This window comes from Bos indicus, chromosome 4 (genome assembly GCF_029378745.1).
Source record: "Bos indicus isolate NIAB-ARS_2022 breed Sahiwal x Tharparkar chromosome 4, NIAB-ARS_B.indTharparkar_mat_pri_1.0, whole genome shotgun sequence".
In the NCBI taxonomy this organism is placed as follows: Eukaryota; Metazoa; Chordata; class Mammalia; order Artiodactyla; family Bovidae; genus Bos; species Bos indicus.
The window spans coordinates 76,591,508-76,610,855 of NC_091763.1; the positions used below are offsets into that span (position 1 = coordinate 76,591,508).

Consider the following 19,348-nt stretch of genomic DNA (forward strand, 5'->3'; position numbering starts at 1 on the left):
AAAACACACTCTTTCAGAGAAGGCCAGCACTCAGCACAGCACTCAGCACAGCACTCCAGCACGAGGCTCTCAGTGAGCACCCTCCGCCCTGACCACCAGTGCTCACAACCCAGTTCTCCCAGCAGCAGTGGACAGAGAGTCCCAGAGCAGACACCTCGCTCAGATGCTCAGATGCGGCATGGAGCTGCCAGTGCAGATGCGGGAGGCACCCAGGCTGCAGTCTCCCAGGAGCTCATGGGGCAGCTGCCGAGAAGGGCGGTGGGGGGACACTGCATGTGATGACAGGTCACGCAGGAGGGCGGACCACGGGGCCAGGGTCCCAGGCCCGGCCCGGGTTGGAGCAGCCAGGCCCTTCTGCAGCTGGCCATTCTCCTTGTCCAGAGTGTGGCATCAGATGTCCAGCCCGGGCACATGGTGCCTTGGGCCCCAGACGAGCTGCTTCGTGAGCTATAAGGCCCATTCCCCCACTGAAGGAAGCTGTGCTCCCAAAGGTCAGGGTCTACTTCAGCACAGGGAAAACTGAGCTCTGGTAGAGCTACTCTGTACTTCAGAGTCAAAACACAAATCCGCCCTCAGATTGGGAATGTGGCCCTGGGGAGGACTTCCCCTCTGAGAGTGGGGACAGCAAGAGGGACACCCAGCTTTCCAGAGCTCCTGAGGCATCATAGGTGGGAGTCCCATCCCCAAGGTCCCTAATTGGCATCCTATCCCCTTGCACCTAGGTTACTCATTGGGGCAGACGACCTGTTCCCTTACACTCTAGTCCCTCAATGGGCATCCTGGATCCCTCACCTGGGCACCACCTCACCTGGGCACCCCTCACCTGGGCACCCCTCAGGAACATAGCAGGACACCCTGGTCTGGGCCTGCAGCAGCCCCACTGCCCACAGGATCACTATGGACCATGACTCCTGGCCTGCCCCCTCTTAGCTACACTGCCCATTTCACCAACGCCCCTGACTCCAGACCTACACACACAATGGCCCTGCTCTCCATCCCTGTGTGCAGACTGTGGGCCCTCAGACCACACACCCCACACCAAGCCTGGCACAAGGCGGGTGCTTGATTCTGGAAGAACAGTGGGTGGCCTCAAACCCAGGGACCCAGACTCTGTAGGTCTGGGGTGGGACTTGGGCCTCTGGATGCTACCAATACGTGCACACACACACATGAACACACTCACATTCCTGTACAGGAGGACGCGTGCACAGGTATACACACAAGCAACTACATGCCCACACAGATGCACACACATTACACATGTGCACTCACTTGTGCCCACATTCATGCACACATGTACACACACGAGCCCCATCCCCAGAGCTGCGTCCATGCTCTGCACAGCCCCACCCAGAGACCCAGGAGTCGAGAAGCTCTCCCTCGGCTGGAGGCAATGTGAACACCGGCAGCTCGGGTACAAAGCAGATCCTGCCACCCTCCAATGCAGGAAGGCAGGGTCGGGAGCTGCAGGAGAAAAAGCAGGATCTAGGAAGGACGAGGACAGGAGGGACACAGACGCAGCACTGAGGGGCAGCCTGCACTGGGGCAGTGAAGGCAGTGAGTGTCATTCTCACGCCATGCCCCACACACGGACGTGTGCACAAGGAAGCCCAGCCTGCCCTGCTGAGACTCACACAGAGCAGACAGAGGGGAGAGGGCCCCGGACAGTCGGGGATCCTGGTCCTTGTCACCCCATGGCTCTCAGGCCTACATGCATGGCCCCCCTCACCCAGCCTCCCCATCTGGGTGCAGTCTGGGGCCTGGTCTCATTCCAAGGGCTGGCCTCTGAGGTCGCGGGGCTGGAGGGTCCCAGACCCCATTTTCCTCAGGGAAAACACATCTACCCAGGAAATGGGAAAAATAATCAGTGCAGTGTGTGAGCGTGTGCCTGTATGTGAGTCTGCATGTGGGTGCATGCATTCCTGTGTGCATGTGCAAGGGTATGCATCTGTATGTGTGTGAGTGCTCGTGTATGAGTGCATGACAGGAGACGGCTTCCACTTCACTGAGTGCCAGCCCCACTCCTGGGGGCCACCTGTGCCTACACAACCACAGACATGGCCTCGGAGGAAAGGGAGGCACAGGGTAAGGGCCCTGCCCTCAGCTACAAAGCTTGGAGCGGAGCCCCTGCGGTGCAGGGAGTTCCCACCCCACCCACTCTGCAAGCCCACCCACCACCATCTGAGTCAGGAAATGGCCCAGGGACATTTCTGGGCTCCAAGTTTGCAACACAGAGCCAGTTGGCCTATCAATCTGGCCCTCTGGACATCAGAGATGTGAGGGGAGAAGGGCAGCACCCCAGAACCACTGGGAGGGAGCCCGTGGAAAGGGCAGTGGGTGGGGACGTTTCCCCACAGGACCCGCTTAAGGAAGGCCTCAAAACATTCTGTGCAGCCCAAACCCCAGGGCCTCCCACACCTGCCCCTTCCTCCACACCCACCTCACCGGCCCCACGGTGACCAGCTAGTTCCCTCAGCCAGCTGCCTGCAGCCCCAGAATCCAGCAGCCTCTTGGCCTCATCTGTCCAGGACCTTGGAATGTTCTGTCCCCAGGAGGCAGGCCTGAGCCCTCCCTCTGCCTTGTCCTCTTTATTCTTCTCCGAAGGTCACACACACTCCCCCCAACACAGATTGCAGTTCCAGTAGTTGATCAGGGTCCCCGAAGACTAACTTCCTGGAGGGCAGGCGGTCCTGTCCCCTGGCTCAGCATCTGGCACCCAAGTGTGAACCCAGAACCATCTAAAGAAAGTGCCACAGCCTGAGAAGCTGCAGAGGCTTCACAGCTGTGTCTGCTCCAGTGGTCCCCAGCACCCCCCTCCCGCCGCTGAATCTACCCAGGGGGCCAGACTCCAGCACATGGACAGTCTGGGGATCCAAGACAGCAGAGGAAAGCCTGGGACCCCCAGGACTGCCCGGAGGGGGAGCAGGTGGGAACCCTCATTCTGATGCAGGATGGTCTCCCCACCCAGGCCCTACCTCCCTAATTCCTGCTGCCCTGGTGTCGGCAACTCTAGGTGCTTCTTACTGTGGGAGCTGGCTGCCGAGCGAGAGGATGACACAGCTGTGGTGGAAACAGACCAGGTTTAGGGAGGGACCCGCCCATCAGACAAGAGGGCTGGGAGCCCAGGTTCCAAGGACTCAGGAGTTTCTGATGGGATGCCCACGGACATGAACCTGCAGGCCTAGAAGATGCGCTGGAAACTGCCCAGGCTGAGAGGTGCAGAGGATGGGAAGCCGGTGCTGTGCCCTGCCCAGCAACCGGAGGCCTGGGGGAGGAGCGGCCAGCCCAGGACAAACCTGTGCCGGGGAGCCGCCTCCTCCTCCCTGCTCGGCTCAGCCAAGGCAGGTGAACAAACAGGTGACAGAACCAGTCAGGGTGGGGGTTGGGGGGCAGGGAGGTACTGGTGGCAGTGGCCAGGAGGCTGGTTAGGGGAGCAGGAAGAGGGCCCCACCTGGGAAAGAGTCCAGCCCGAGGAGAAGGGGCGACGCTGGGTGAGGGGCCAGCTGTGGGGCAGGGCTGCACAGGCGGTCAGGAGAGGGTCCGGTGCAGGGAGTGCGGAGAGTCTGCAGAGGACCAGAGGGAAGAGGGATTTCCTGGTGGCTCAGTGGTAAAGAATCTGCCTGCCAGTGCAGGAGACATGAGCTCGATCCTTGGACTGGGAAGATCCCCCGGAGAAGAAAATGACAACCCACTCCAGTATTCTTGCCTGGGAAATCCCATGGACAGAGGAGCCTGGTGGGCTACAGTCCATGGGGTCGCAAAGAGTCAGACACAACTTAGTAACTAAACAAAGAGGGGAAGAGGGCCAGCCAGTGGGGCAGGGCAGAATTGGGGTGGGGGGCGCCTGAGGAGGGGCTAGGCTGAGGGAGGGACACAGGTCCTGACAGACGCCCCAGAGGCCTGCCTTGAAGGAGGAGTAGGAGACACAGGCACAAGAGGCATGGGTTGCCAAAGCCCGTGTGGCAGCCAGCACCGCCAGCACGCGCGGAGGTTCTGAGATCGGTCACATGGCTCCACCTGCCAGCACTCTGAGCTCCTCAAGAGCTCAGACCACACTACAAGGTGGGGAGTGGAGGGGGTGGGCTGGGGATGGAAATCTGGCCAGCTCCCACTTCCCCAGGGCAGCCATGATTTCTGTTACCGTTCCGTGGTTCAGGCACTAAACATATTTCCTTTATATTGACAGGACGCCACACTGCAATGCAAATTGCACGCTGCAGTGGACCCTCACTGTCCCCCTTCTGAAAACTACAGCAGCCCTGCCCCACCTGGCTGAGAAGCAGGCCTCTGGGAGCTGTGAGCAGAGGGGCAGCACAAGGAGGAAGCTGGCAAGACACCTGGGGGGTAGGGCAGGCAGCATGAGCCAGCGAGCCATCTCCAGAGACACCCATCCTCCCCCACCACCACTCCCCGGCAATGACCTTCGGCAGTGACCTTCACAAGCACTCCCCTGACTCTACTTCCCCGCCCTGTACCTGAGCACAGCCACCTCCAGTATGCAAGTCAGCAAGGGACAAGTCTGACGTTGCCAGCTTCCCTCCTTCCCCCACCCTTGAAAGCCCAGGACTCTGCAGCCTGCCCACTGCTGCTGGCTCTGAGCAGGCTTCTGGTGTTCTTGCATGGGATGCCTTCAGTTCTGACATGTCACCCAGTTAAATAAAAGTAACTGTGCTGAGGTACAACCACTGGGCCCTGAAAGCAAGGGACACAGAAGGGACTCCATTCGATCTATATTTATGGGGCCCAGCCTTGGTCCTGGGCCACAGGGGAGTAAGGCCATTTCCCTTAAACTCTTTCTGCCCCAGGGGAAAGCAGTAGCAGACACACCTTCCCGGGAAAGGGAGGAGCACCAGCCCCCCAAATTTCAGCTGTGCAGTCACATGTCTGGCTTTCTGCGTGTTCTCCTCTGCCTCCCAGCATCTGGGCTAGCCTGAGCCTTACAGAGCCCCAAAGCACACCAGGGCAGCCCAGCACTGCTGCAGAAAACCCCTGGAATCCCTCTATGGAGGGCCAGAGGAGCCCACACTTTAACCCAGATCTCAGGCCCCAGCACAGGCTTTCTCCAGCAAGCACACGACATGCTGCATATCTGCAGCAAAGACAGCACCCCAGCACAGACTGGCTCATCCATCCAGCCCTTCTGCCTCCTTTTGGCCTCTACCCTGTGTCCTGCAGGGCTTCTGCCTGTCCTGGGTTCCATCCTGCGGGAGTGGAACTGTCAGCAGGTGAGTGCACTGCAGGAGGGCAGGTAGGCGTAAGCATGACTAGCAACCAACACGCTTCAGAAATGTGGGTGCCATCTTCTCCACCAGTCTCAAGTACCAAGTTGCAGAGCTAAGGACAGATTTCACAGACTCCCAGAATTTTCTCATTGGAAGGGAGAATCCCTGGAGCACCATGCGGTCCGATCACCGCATGTTTCTCCTCATCCATCTCCATCTGTCCGTCAATATCACCACCACCTGTGCAGACTGGTGGACTTGAATAACAACATTCTAAAGAAGCCACAACAATTCAGAAGTGGCACAAGATTCTGAATATGTGTTTTTCCAATGTGGACTTTTTTCACTTTCACCACAGCCCTGAAGGTGAGCTGTGATGCCCTGTAAGACAGGATGGGAAACTGAGGCTCAGTGAGGGAAGGGTCTGCTTAGCCCATGGAGTCACAGCCATTAGCCAACTGAAACCCAGGTGTGTGCTCCCTAAGACTTCACCTAAGTCCAGGATGGGCTCCCCTCCTCCCTAGAATACTGGAGCCCATCTTATCCTGGGGGAAGGGTGGAGTTCTGAATGCCTGGGGCACCTTTACAGACTCTTCCCGCCCTGCCCCCCTCCCTTAATCTTTTAATTCTCTAAAAGGAATGTCTACAGGCTACCTAGAACATTGGTGATTATAAAAGGAGACAATAGTACAGCCTTTCATTGAAGCAGTTGCCTGAACCCCTGGGGCCACCAGAACTCAGCCGGGGCCTGCCCAGGTAGCTTAGGGCCCCTCTCACCTGAAGCTGACCTGGCCACTGAGCCACCCTCCCTGTCCAGATAGAGAGGTGGTCCTTGCTGGGGGGAGCTGGCTGGGAGGAGGGGGTAGCAAACACAACACATAGTAGGGCTGTGGGGGGGAAAGATACAGGAGTGCCCCCTGAGAAGGTCAAATAAGCCCCACTCAAAGCCTAAGGATGCAAGGCGGGAGGCCAGCTGGAGAATGGAGCCCTCCCCTCTCCACTCCTTCCTTCCTCTCCCTGGGGGCAATCAGCCCCCTGGCCCTTTTCCCTTTTTTTCTGCCTTTATCTCTGCCTCCTCTCAGTCTCTGGCCTTCACCCCTATTTCTCCTCCTCTGTTCCCCCCATCCCACCAGCCCCTCTCAGCCCGCTCCCTCCCACATACTCCCTCCTCCTCCCCCTGCCCCTCCACAGCCCCTACCACACACTGGCCTCTCTGGGCCCTGAAACGTGTGTCACTCCTGGGTGTCCCATGGCCCCTCTGACCCTGTGCATTCCGGGCATCACCGTCTGGGGGCACCTCCTTTGGTCCTTGGGTGGAGGGGCCTTGGTGGGACCCTGGAACCAGCTATCTGACTCTCATCACTCCCCCCACCCCCAGTTGTTCTTCCCAAAGCCAGCTCTGTCCAGCTGCCCTTCCTCACCCCTGTCTCCTCACATCCCCCTTTTTCTCTTTAGATGGGCTCCCCCAACCCATCAGATTCCCACCACCCTCCAGCCAAAATAAAGCCAGAGGGAGAAACAAAACCCTCCCTCTGGGCCCTCCAAGACTAGGTGGGATGGGCTGGGCTGCACGGAAAAGCACCAGGCTGGAAGACACCTGCCTAAAACCCCTGGGGTCCTCGGGCTGGGGGGGAGCCCCTAGGAAGCCGTCAGCATGGGGTCCTCACCAGGATCTTGCCCCTGGGGAAAAACAGTGACTAAGTTCAGGTGTTGCGAGCCTGGATGCCGGCTGAGGCAGAGCAGGTCGAGAAGGACCAGAGAGAGCCCTGTGCGACCTTGGCAAACCCTGTCTTTCAGGACCCCAAACGGATCCACAAATGGGAGCCAGGGTGGCTGGAGGGGGCCAAAGTCTTTACCCGCTTCCCACATCCCCCATGATGGCAGGGTTGGGAGGGGGACTCTGCGAGGCTAGCACGCGCTCCGCGCTCCAGGCGCAAGAGAGAGGAGCCCTGGGCTGAGCGCACAGCCCGCAGCAATCCTGCTTGCCGAGGCCGGCTCCTCGTACCTACTTTTTGTCCATCCTTTGGGGATGGGTGCAGCCAGACAGCATCGGACCAGAGCTCTGGCCTCACCGGCCGCTCACCAGCTGTGTGACCTTGGGCCAATCCTTGCCCTCTCCACGCCCGCTAGTTTCGGGTCTCCACACTCCACACCCAGGAGCGCTTGTGGACTGTAACTCGGGAAAGAGTCCGGCCCCAGGGTGCCAGCCCTCAATGTGTCCCCAATTCCCTGAGTGACCTTGAACGTCCCCCTTCCAATTCGGGGCCTCAGTTTCTCCACCTGCCCAGTCGGTAGATTCGCACCCTTCTCCCCGCGTTCCCAGTCCCTCCCGAGAGCAGGTGTGTCCCAGACCGGATCGAGGGCGCGCGGCGACACTTACCGTTCTCCAGAGACGTGGGCGCTTGGCGGGGACCAACGTAGCCGTGACCAGCAAGTGCGAGGCGGCCACCACGAGCCCGAAGCCGATGGCCAGCAGGCTGCGCACGGGCAGCAGGGCATAGGACACGAAGGTGACCAAAAGGAGCTGCCAGACTCCCTGATCGGCTGTCGCCGGCACCGCTGCCGCCCCGGCGTGGGCACCGGCGGGGCCGCCGAGCGCGAAGGGACAGCACAGCAGAGCGAAGGTGAGGCTGAAGAGCAGCGCGAGCTGGCCGACCTGCTGCAGCTGGGGCACCTGCAGCGAGCGGACGTTGGTGACCACGAGCAGCGCCAGGAAGAGCACGCAGTGCACGGGGTGCGAGCCCTTAGCCAGGCCGGGCGCGGGCCCCGGCGCGCCCAGCAGCTCGGCCAGGGCCAGCGCGCCCGCCAGCAGGCTGAGCACGGCCAGCGCCTTCAGCGTCGCCGCCTGCTCCAGCCGCAGCGTGTAGCCGCGGAACAGCGCCTCCAGCTCGGGGCACGCGAACTCCTCATCGCACGCCCGCAGCCCGCGCCGGCCGCCCGGCCCCGCCGCCCGCTCGGCGCCCCCAGACTCGCCCGCGCCGCCTCCGCCTCCGCCGCCGCCTCGGCCGCGCGGCGCCCCCGCCATCCCAGCGCCATGCAGCGGGCGCGCCCCTCGCCGGCCGGGGCGCCGGGCGGGCGGGCGGGCGGCGAGGCGCCGGGGCGCGGCGGGCCGAGTTGGGGCGCCGGCTGCCCCGCGCGCGCGCCCCGAGCGCGTCCCCTCCCGCCCGCCGCGCCTGCGCACTGGCGCCGCCCGCGCCCCGGCCTCGGTCCTCCCGCGACCGCGCTGCGACAGCCGAGCTCTGAGCCGCGGGCCTGGCGCGCGAGGCCCACGCGCGTGCGCGAGGCCCGCACCCCAACTCCACAATCTATACACCCCGCCGCCCGAGGAGTCGCGTGACCTTGGGCGCTCAGCCTACTCCTCCCGGCCTCAGTTTCCCCACTGGTGCGCAACGCCTCGCACTATGCTGTCTCTTGGGGCGTTAAAAGTGCTGGAATTCTGCACCGTTCCTCCCGAGGGGGGCAGCTTACCTTGTCTAATGTAACCCCCCAATAAAAGCGGGTCACTCTATTCTAGAAGAACCCAAAATGGGGCCCATGCTTGACCACAGACCCATACCCAGAGCCCTGAGAGGTGAGGGGATGCCCTAGGACCCCGGGGACAGGGAGGAAGGTGGTGGCCTGCGACATCTCCCTCCGCCCAGCCTCTCTACACCCAGAACCCGCCATACGACAGGCTGTGGGCAAGTCCTGTCCTGGTTCCTACAACCCCTGTCATCGGGTGGAGGGGTGGAAGCAATGACCAGGTGGTGAGATCCGACAAGCAGAAACCCCAGTCGCCTGGATGTAGTGTGGCCAGTGCCACCTGAGTGCTGGAGGAGCCAGGTTAGAGTCACAGCAATAGAGGCTAGGGAAGTGGGTGTGAGGCTGTTGGTGCAGGTATGGAGTGGGAGAGGGAAAGGAAAGGGGAAGCTGCAGTTTGCCCTAAGTGGAAGCTGGAAACCGGAGTGATGAGATGTTTTCTTCAGCAGGACAAATGTAGGGACCGTTGCCGTGGCACGTGCGTGGGACCCACTGCTTACACTCACTCTAAAGGAAAAGGCTTTGTGCCAGCCTTTACCTGCATTATGCTCATAGTAGCCCCTGCGTGGAGAGTGTCGGGGTTGGGGCGGGGGCGGGCGGGGCGGGGGGGGGGGGGGGTTCTTATGTCTTATGTCTCCCTTAACACACAAGGATCTCAGAGTAAGCAGCTGACTCCAGGAGATGTGGAAAGGTGTCCGGACTCCCAGCAGAACCAGTGTCTGCTCCATCATCCCCTGCTGCTTCTCATATGAGTGGACGTGGGTGGACTGGGAACCGGAGATCCCAGGGAGTCACAGAGACCAGGAGGCTAGCCCCTGGCAAGGGATTTTCCCTGAGCCCAGTTCCAGACAAACAGGTTAAACTACTGTGGCTCAGGCATGGGTCTGTTTTAGAGGGGCTCTAGGGCTGAGAACCCCTGCACCATATACTGTTATATGGACACAAGAACTAAATTTGAGGTGCATGTCACATCTTTCTGGAATCAGTATTAGTTGAGCCAGGTGAAGTTGCCATTGTTATAAAAGGTCCAAAGTAATCTGGTATCAGCTGTGATAGTTGTAAAGACAGCACCTCACAGTCTCTGCCTAGGCCAGGAAAACCTCCACCCCTTGTTCATACCAGCAAATTTTGGGTGGCCATCTGGTCCCTCCTCCTGAAATGGCCTCCCCACACAGGACACCTCCTCTGTGAAGCCTTCCTGACTCCCCCTGCCCCAGCCAATTGCTTCCTCATCCTGGTTTCTACTCTCCCTAGTACCCACCACTCTGTTTGGTCATCAGTTCATTTGTCTCCAACCCCAATGGATCTGGCAGCTCCGGAAGGGCAGCAACTGAACCAGGAAGATCTCCTGCCTCCCCCTCACTTGGCAAAGTGCCCATCTTCCATCATCTGGTTTTCTGCCCGTCCCCAAAAGGTAGCAAAGTCTGCAAGGTTTTTCTATTTAAGTACTGAGTGTCAAGAGTAGATACTCTTGTTAAATGATGCAGTATATTTCTATATCTTAATGACTTTGTGAAAGGCAAGCTGAATATCTGAAAATGGATCAAACTACAGTAAGAATGCAAGAAGTATGATAAAGTGATCTGGGTACAAAGTTCACAAATCAGTAACACACTCTTCCTTCACCCAACAACTTTAACGGGCAAGATCAACTCTTTTTCTACAGAGCCTGTGTATCACAGGGTCAACAGAAAGAGATTCAGCCACGGCACCACGCCTTTTGTTCGCTGCTACACACAAAGCATCTCCTGACAAAGCACATTGCTCCTCCTGACAAAGCATCCAGGGCCATGAGGCATGGTTCACAGATCATTGTCACGTCCATCATGTCCTTTGTGCCTCGTGGCATCCTGGTGAAAAGGTTTATCACCCTTGTCTTGTTGACCAGGAAGCAGAGGCCTGGAGATGTTCCTGCAGGGCCAGAGATGGGGATGCACCAGAGCCTCGTGGGAGCTGTGGAGGCTATGGCTCCCTAACTCCAGCTGGTGGGAGAGATTGTTACTATCACAGTGCAGACGTGCACTGCTCATAGGTTCCTCTTGTCTCATCCCGTTGGCTGGAAGGAAAGGAGAAGACCTCACATGGACAATTTGCAGCCAGGGCTATGGGGGAAATTATCCGAGAGTCAAGTGCACACATCCAGTACACTCACTGAGTGTCATGGCTTGAATTGTGTCCACCTCAGATTTATACTCTGAAGTCCTAACCTGCAGTACCTCTGAACATGACCTTATTTGGAAATGAGGTTATTACAGATGCAATTAAGTTGACGCCATTCTGGAGTAGGGTGAGTCCTAACCCAATATGACCGGTGTCCTTATACAAGGGGGCATTTGGAGACAGATTCACATGCAGAGAACACCGCGTGAAGACTGGAGTGATGCTGCCACAAGCCAAGGCAGCACCTGAAGTCTGGAGAGAGGCCCAGGAATGGATCCTCCCCCAGTGTCTTCAGAGGACGCATGGCCCTCCCCAATGACCTTGATCTTGGACTTCAGGCCTCCCACTTCTGTGAGAGAATTGTTTGAAAATCTCTTTTCTGTTGTTTAAGCCCCCAGGGTGCAATACTTTATTACAGGGGCCCTAGCAGACTAATACCTCTAGCATATGGTTTATCTTGGGTAATGTTCCATGTTACAGAGAGTAAATATTGACAGATAGCAAAGGGGTTGCAAAGATCACCAGGGGAAATTTTGTTCTGGGGAGCACGTCCTCCCCAGCGGAGGTGAGCAGATAGAGGGCACCATCGTGGGCCACATTGAGTCCTGCTGGCCTGGGAGGACAGACATTCGGTTACCTTCTTGTCACCAAACACATGTTTTCCTCTCCCCTGTGGAGGGCTGCTCACAGTCCTCTCCCCACTTTCCTAAGGAGAGCTGGCACATCTCTTGGGGCAGGCAGGCAGTGTTTCTTGCACCAGTAATGCCACCAGGCCTCTCTCTGACTTTTGATTATTTACAAATCTCATGTGTTCGTTTGCATTTGAGCATCACAACTGCCAACGGCCCTGAACTTCGCAGAAACTAATCCAGTTTCAGATCATGAGTGAGTATGGTTCAGGGTGGACCCAGCTTGAAGCCGGATTCAGCATCACAGACACCACAGAGATGGTGGACCCTGAGTCACATAGCCAGGCTGGTGTCCCAGCACCACGCTTCCCAGCTGTGTGACTTTGGGCAGGTTACTCAGCCTCTCTGTGCCTCGTGTCCTCCTTAAACTGAGTAGGTAACAACCCCTGGCTCACAGGGTTCTGGTAGGAAGAGAGGCACAAATGCCCAGAGAACCTGCACTTACTTCATAAGCACAAAATAAATGGGTTTTACCTCTCATGGGTCAGTGATCCCTGCATACAGGAATGGGGCAAAGGCCATTCAAACACTTTGAGGTAAATGTATAAGTTTCAGGCATTCTGAACAGAGACCATGATACCAGGGTAGTTGCTCTAAGCCAGCCCATGGACTCAAGTGTTTGCAGACAAGTGTTTCTTATTCCACATGCCACCACTCTGTATTTGGAACAAAGTTCTGCCTGTGGGTCTGTGGGGAAGAGACCTACCTCTGGTGGACTGATTCTGGGCCACTGTGGAAATGCAAGTTGATTGGGACAGAGATAGGAAAGTTCAACAGGAAACTACATTCTACAAAGTTAATTTTGTCAGAGCCATTGCTTCTTAAGCAAATGACCCACATGACAGGTTCAAAAGAGAGCCATTAAAGTGGAATAGCCCTGCAGCCAGGTGACTTGGGGGTGCTCAACCTCCAGGGACGCTGGGATGCACGTTCCTGACACCCGGGGCAGGCACACTTCCCAGGCCTTCCTCAGATCGCTCCTGGTGGACTTGTTGTTTGGGGCTTGAGAGGCCCACGAACATGATTTGTGGACAGTGATTAGAAAAGTTCAGGGAGTCTGTTCAGGAACCCTCCAGTCAAAAGGGGGCAGGAGAACTCCAACCCCAACTACCTTAATCTGAACACTTGAGTCAGTTCTAGTGAGGGGAATGAACCTAAAGCCTATCATACAGAGTGAAGTAAGTCAGAAAGAGAAAAACAAATATCGTATATTAACGCATATATTTGAAATCTAGAAAGATGGTACTGTTGAACCTATTTGCAGAGCAGCAATGGAGATGCAGGCATAGAAAATAGTCTTGTGGACAAGGGCATGGAGAGGGTGAGATGAATGGAGAGAGCAGCATGGAAGCGTATACACTACCATAGGCAAAATAGATAGCCAGTGGGAATTTGCTATATGACTCTGGGAACTCAAACTAGGGTAACAACCTAGAGGGTTGTTACTTCTGTAACAACCTAGAGGGGTGGGAATGGGTGGGAGGCTGGAGGGAGGTACAAAAGGGAGGGGACATATGTACACCTGTGGCTCATTCATGTTGATGTATGGCACAAATCAAACCAATATTATAAAGCAATTATCCCTCAATTAAAAATAATTTCTTTTTTTTAATCTGAAAACTAAGAGGCCCCTTTACTCTCCCAACTGAAAGCCTGGATGGCTGACCCAGGACCACAGCTTGGAGACCCGGGAAGACCACCAAGGGAGGTGCTCCCCTCCTGAAGTCCTCGAGCCCAAGCAGGGGCTGCCCCTGGACAAGTGGACGGATGACAGTAGGCTGACGACCAGCCTCCCCTTCACATGTCACTGTCCCCTGCAGTGCCAGCAGGAAGAGGGCTAACTGCAGCTTCAAAGTGGCTCTACCACTTTCCTCCCCAGGGTGGTGGGCTCGCAGATCCTGGGGGACTCAGCGTCCTCACTTCTGCGCTGGCGTCTCTGGCCAGCCTAGGGGCAAAGGCGTCAGATAACATCTGAGTGTCCACCGCTTCTGCAGGGAGACCCGGCTGGCGGGAGGAGGTTGATGTGACAGGCACTTTCGCCGATTGCCCTTGTCACTGAGGATTTGGCATCAAGCAGAGCAGGACTCTGGGCTGGTGGGAGAGGCGGGTGCCGGCCGAGCAATCACACAGGTAGATACGTGATCGCACCTGTGGCGATCATCTCCCGGGAAAGCAGGATACATCCTCGGAGGAGCCCTGTGGTGGGAGAGAGGGGTCAGGCTATACTGGGCTCTGTGAACCGCACCCATGCACCAGAAGGGTGGGCTACTGTTCTTGATGCCCAGAGCACACTGTGGGGCCTAGACGATTAATCCAGACTTGGTGGTGGTGGGCGGTGGTGGGCGTGGGGGTTGCTGACCTCCTCTACTGCCCAGAGCCAAGGTTCCTGTGAGGTTTCTGTGTCATCTTGGTGAGACAACAAGTGGCCTCTTGAGGAGTGAACATCAGCCACAAGCAGTGTGGAAGGGCCCAGATGACTCTGGGAGGGTTGACATCAGCACAGATAGGATGAAAAGGTCCATTGACCGGCCCTGGGACGGAGGCCATGGTGGCCACTCTCAGGTGCAGACAGCAATTCATTCAAGCCCCATCCATGCCCACTCAGGTGCTCCAGGGAAAAACCATCTGCCCTAATTTAACACACCTCCCTCCATGAGCCAAAGCAAGTGCATCCCCTTCCTGTGTTCTCTATATTGCATTTTTTTTTTCCAAAAGAAATTAGATTCTGGGCAGGTATGCAGTGGTGTTTTCTGAGAAGGAGGGGAGCTCTCCATTTAGATGGTAACTGTCCAGGGGCCAAGTGTTCTCACAGGAGTGTGGTTCTGTCCAGCAGGAGGAAGGAGGGGACACAGTGTCCTGATGGTCACCTCTGCTGTTAGTGAGGACAGGGTGGTCAGTGCAGACAAGGACCACCTGCCCCCGAGGCAGTGCCTGGCATACACCCTGACACCAAGCGGTGTGCCCTGGGTGATGAGAACAAAGCTGGGATTCCCTGTGGATTCCCTGGTGACATCTGGGGTCCTTACAGCTCCTGAAACAATGCTCTTAGTACCGGCTCTCCTGGCAGACCATCCACCACAGGGACAGAAGGCGACAGGAGAGGTGCCCGCTCAGCGCTGCCCCAAAGCCGCCTGCCGACAGTTATTTGTAGTGACCCAGGGGACCTAAGCTGACCGGCACTAAATGGATTTGTATAAACCCTCCCCAGGGGGTCGAGCTGAAGACAGGGGGAGGCAGGGGAGGGGAGCTAAGGGCTCACCCTGAAACGTGCCGGGCGGTGGCAGAGAGGGGGGGTAGGGGTGGGAAATAAGCTGTGCAAGGCGGAGAGTCGGCTCTGACAGCTGCGCCCGAAAGGCAGGGAAGCTTCAGCCTGAGGATTTGCACTAAAAATAGAATCACTGGCTTGTGGGTAGAGAATTTGACCCAATTAGAGATTACCAGTTTCAGGAATTACTGGAAAAGAAATCTCATTAAATAGGTTAAATATAGGCGCCAGAGGCTGAAAAGGCCATCTGGGACTAAAAGGAAAACCAAAACTCCAGAAGGATTTTTAAATGCATTTTGCATCCCCTGTAAAGGGAAGGGAATTAGAGTGCTGTAAATGCAGCCCAAGGCACCTGGATGATGAGCTCCCAGCCCTGTGTTTTGCATTTTGCAGTGGGTGGAGGCTGGTGCAGAGCCCCGCTGCCCACTGGCCCCCTGCTCACCACTGTGGGGTCTGCCTAAGCGGACCCTTTCCTGTGTTAAAGAGCTGCAGGTCTGAGTCACACTCAGTGTTGGTAACAGCACTCAGGTCAGCCCCCGGGAAATGTGAGTGGGACCACACCCCAACCCACTCTGGATTCCCTGAGTCTCCAGGCACCGCCTTATCCCCATCAGGAGCCCTGCAGCCTCTTCCTCCAAGCCTGCCTTCCTCGCCTCATGTCCAATCTGCCTCCAAGTCCTATGAATCCGACTCCTGAAATAGCTTCCTCCCGTGCATCTCCTCTCTCGCCCGCTGCAGCTTGCCTTCATCCGGGTCTTCACCGCTTCTTGCCAAGACCACTGGAACCACCCTCCCTCCCGTCACTCAGACGCTGGCACATTTTCCCTAAAATGTAGAAAGCATCTTATCCATTCCATGCTCTAAAAAAAGATGCTTCCTACCGCCTCAGAGCATCCCCCAAGCGTGTTTTTTTACAGCACACGTGTCCTGAGGAAAACCCTAAGAAAAGAAATGCTGTGTCTGAAAGCTCTCAAGAGATGCTGCAGACAGGAGCCCCGCTTACCTTGGCTGAATGCTGCCTTTCAACTAACTTGACCACGGAACACCTAGGGGCACCGTGTAGCATGAGTGCTGCCCTGGGCAAGGCTGGGCAGACCGGCACCCAACCCGTCCCCTCTCCTACACAACTGAACACTGGTTGCCCCCAGTTCAGACTGGAATTCTTTAACTGTTCCCTGCCATCCCCTGTGTTGTCAGGTCCTCTCTGAACCTCTCCTCTCTGAAACTCTGCCTTGCAGAGTCTCATCCACTATATCAGCCAGAAACCTTCCAGGTCAATCAAGAGGAATGGAAATCACAGTGGCAGGTCGGTTCACAGACATCTCTGATGGGTCCTGAAGCCCAAATCGTGTTTTCCTGATACCAGTGGGAGCAACACAAGGAAGGGCAGGTGCCTCCTGTGCCTTGGGTCATTCCAGGTTAGCTCATGTCCTCCACGTGCCAGCAGAGGCAGCCCAGTGGCCCCCATGTGCTCACTGCTGGGACCATTACTGTGCTAGGAGCCCAGGGTCTCCAACAGCCAGCCCGAATCTGGGTCCTGTTCCTCCCTAGGCAAGAGGGCATAAAGAAAACACGCAGTTTGGCAGCCCATTGGAACCATGTCAACTGGGGAAGGTTGGGACGCTAGTAGGATAAAACACCATCAGCATACCCCCATTCATGGGCCAGCTCAGTTCCCTCTTCATCTAAGGAGCCCCACACCAATTCCCTCCACACTCCCCTGCTTCCCACACTCATCAACTTCTATCTCTGTAGCAGGTTGAATGGAGTCCCCCCAGAACTCATCCTCAGAATGGGACTTTAGAAATACATTCTTTGCAGATGCAATTAATTAAAGGTCTCAAGATGCCATCATCCTACATTTAGGTGTCTAAATGGAAACACTTATTTTCTTGGATTCTAAGTCACTCCAGACAGTGACTGCAGCCACCAAATTAAAAGATGCTTGCTCCTTGGAAGGAAAGCTATGACAAACCTAAATAGCATATTAAAAAGCAGAGGCATCACTTTGCTGACAAAGGTCCATATAGTAAAAGCTATGGTTTTTCCAGTAATCATGTATGGATGTGAGAGTTGGGCTATAAAGAAAGCTGAGGGCCGAAGAATTGATGCTTTTGAACTGTGGTGTTGGAGAAGACTCTTGAGAGTCCCTTGAACTGCAAGGAGATCCAACCAGTCCATCCTAAGGGAGATCAGTCCTGGGTGTTCACTGGAAGGACTGATGCTGAAGCTGAAACTCCAATACTTTGGCTGCCTGATGAGAAGAACCTACTCATTGGAAAAGACCCTGATGCTGGGAATGATTGAAGGTGGGAGGAGAAGGGGACGACATCACTGACTCAATGGACATGAGTTTGAGCAAACTCTGGAAGATAGTGAAGGACAGGGAAGACTGGTGTGCTGCAGTCCATGAGGGTCGCAAAGAGTCAGACACAACTTGGCGACTGAATAATAACAAATGAGAAGAAAAGATGGCCGTGTGAGGATGGAGGCAGAGCTTGGAATGATGCTGGCACAAGCCAAGGATGCCAAGGCTGGCCAGCCACCACCTCAGCTGGAAGCTGAAAGGCAGGATTCCTCTACAGGTTTCAGAGAAAGCACAGCCCTGCCAATACCTTGATTTTGAACTCCGGGCATCCACACCGGGAAAGGATAAATTTCTACCATAAAGCAACCACCCAGTTTGTGGATTTTTTTTTTACAGCAGCCCTAGGAAACTTTTACAGTCTTAAAAGACAATTATTTAGCTTCCTCCATCTCCCTCCCTTGTGAACTCCTGGAGCACACGGTCACTTCTTCTCATTGTCATGTCCCTCTCCTCTACCCTCAGGGCTTAGCTCCCCTCAGCAGGTTCCCAGAGAATATGGATGTTTGTTTTTTCTCCTATGTATGTATGTTTCTATGGCCTATAAAATTTTTATGAAAAATTTTTATAATCATAAAAATGTAATTTAATATCATGAGGTTGGAAATCTAACACATTACAGGTTTGCTATGAGGACTAATAAATAAGTCAGAATAGATAAATTACAATTCAGCCATTGTAAAGCATAAGCAAAATATACATTATTATTGTAATATGTCTTTTTCAGGTCAAGACAAATTGTTATCAGTGAGAGGAAAGCAGGCCAGTTTATAAGTGCTTTCAGTTCACAGTTACCAAGTCCCTGTTCTTGGCCTGCAGGGGAAAGATGCGCTTGCCTCCAGGACCTGGCCGGAGGTGATGGCAAACCAAGTCTTGGACTGCCCTGAAGTCTGATCAACGCACTTTTTCTTTGGTCAGATGTTGTTTTAAAAGACAGCTGGAACACTACAGGTGGGCATCCTTCTCCCAACAGACGGTTACAAGCAGGGAATAAATGCTTATTTATCATGTATTAATTAAAGTTCCCAGGAAGAAACAGAGAGTTAGGATGCTAAGAAGTCCTGCAAGAATCCAAACTCCAAGGAGGTGCCAATGCACCTGGGGGGATGGGCAGTCCTGGATGCTGGTGAGGAGGTCACAGTGTAACAGCCCACTGTGCAAGGCTCGTGGGGCACAAAGTGGTGTAGCCCAGGTCCCCCATGCGGCAGAGTGCAGCCTCAGCCCTGAGCACACCAGTGTGCACACCTGCACCCCTGAGCACAGCAGGCAGGCTGGGCGCTTCCCTGGAATTTGGTGGAAGTTATGGGAGTGGGGGCAAGGTTCATTTTGCAAAAACACTCAGAGCTCAGCTGTGGCCTTGCACAGCCACGGGTTTGCTGCTACCACTGACCGTCTTCCAGAGCCAACCTCCATCAGCCTCGCTTCTCTCAACTTTGACATTTTCATCTATTAGAAGGAGAGTAACGGATGATCCCTCCTTGCTGTGAACATGAGGTGATCTGCCCACTCTGGAGGTGTCCGGGAAAGCCCCTGACAAATCCCCTGAAAGAGATTGTAGGGAGGGGGAGCCAGTCACCTCACCTACAGAGGAGAGGGTCAGCACCCCGGTGAGGGTGATTGAGGAGTGTGGGAATGAGAAAAGGGGTGGCTCAGGGGCTGGGGGGCAGGCTGTCTTCCACTCCTTCTTTCCCGATGCCAAGGAGAAAGGGACAACCTGGAGCAGTCACCTTGGGCACCCGCTGAAGCTCATTGGTGTAGGTTCAGCCAGTCCCAGACTCCTCTTTGAGAAATTACATGTTAGGTGAAAACCACTTTTATATATTAAAAAAACCAGGGCTGGGGGGGAGACTGTTCTAGAATAAAAGAGACATAATAACCAATAATAATATATGAACCTTGATTGAATCCTAGTTTTTGATTATTTTTTAATTGGACTACCATTGATTTATAATATTGTGTTTGTTTTAGGTGTACAAACTGATTCAGTTACACATATATAGGTTTATCTATCTATTCTTTTTCATATTTACTTCTATTATAGGCTTTTTCATGATATTGAATATAGTTCCCTATGCTATATTGTAAATCTGTATTTATTTCTTTTATATACAGTGGTATATGTTAAACC

At 55.3% G+C, this 19,348-nt stretch overlaps 1 protein-coding gene across 1 annotated transcript in view; it reads right to left on the bottom strand.

The window, feature by feature from the left end:
• Positions 1 to 8,247, bottom strand: part of ADCY1 (adenylate cyclase 1) — a 106,534-nt gene extending 98,287 nt beyond the window's left edge. Inside the window, exon 1 of the mRNA XM_019958905.2 lies at positions 7,603 to 8,247. Within this exon, the coding sequence (XP_019814464.2) occupies positions 7,603 to 8,247 (645 nt within the window). The remainder of the gene's footprint in view (positions 1 to 7,602) is intronic.
• Positions 8,248 to 19,348: the final 11,101 nt, after the last annotated feature.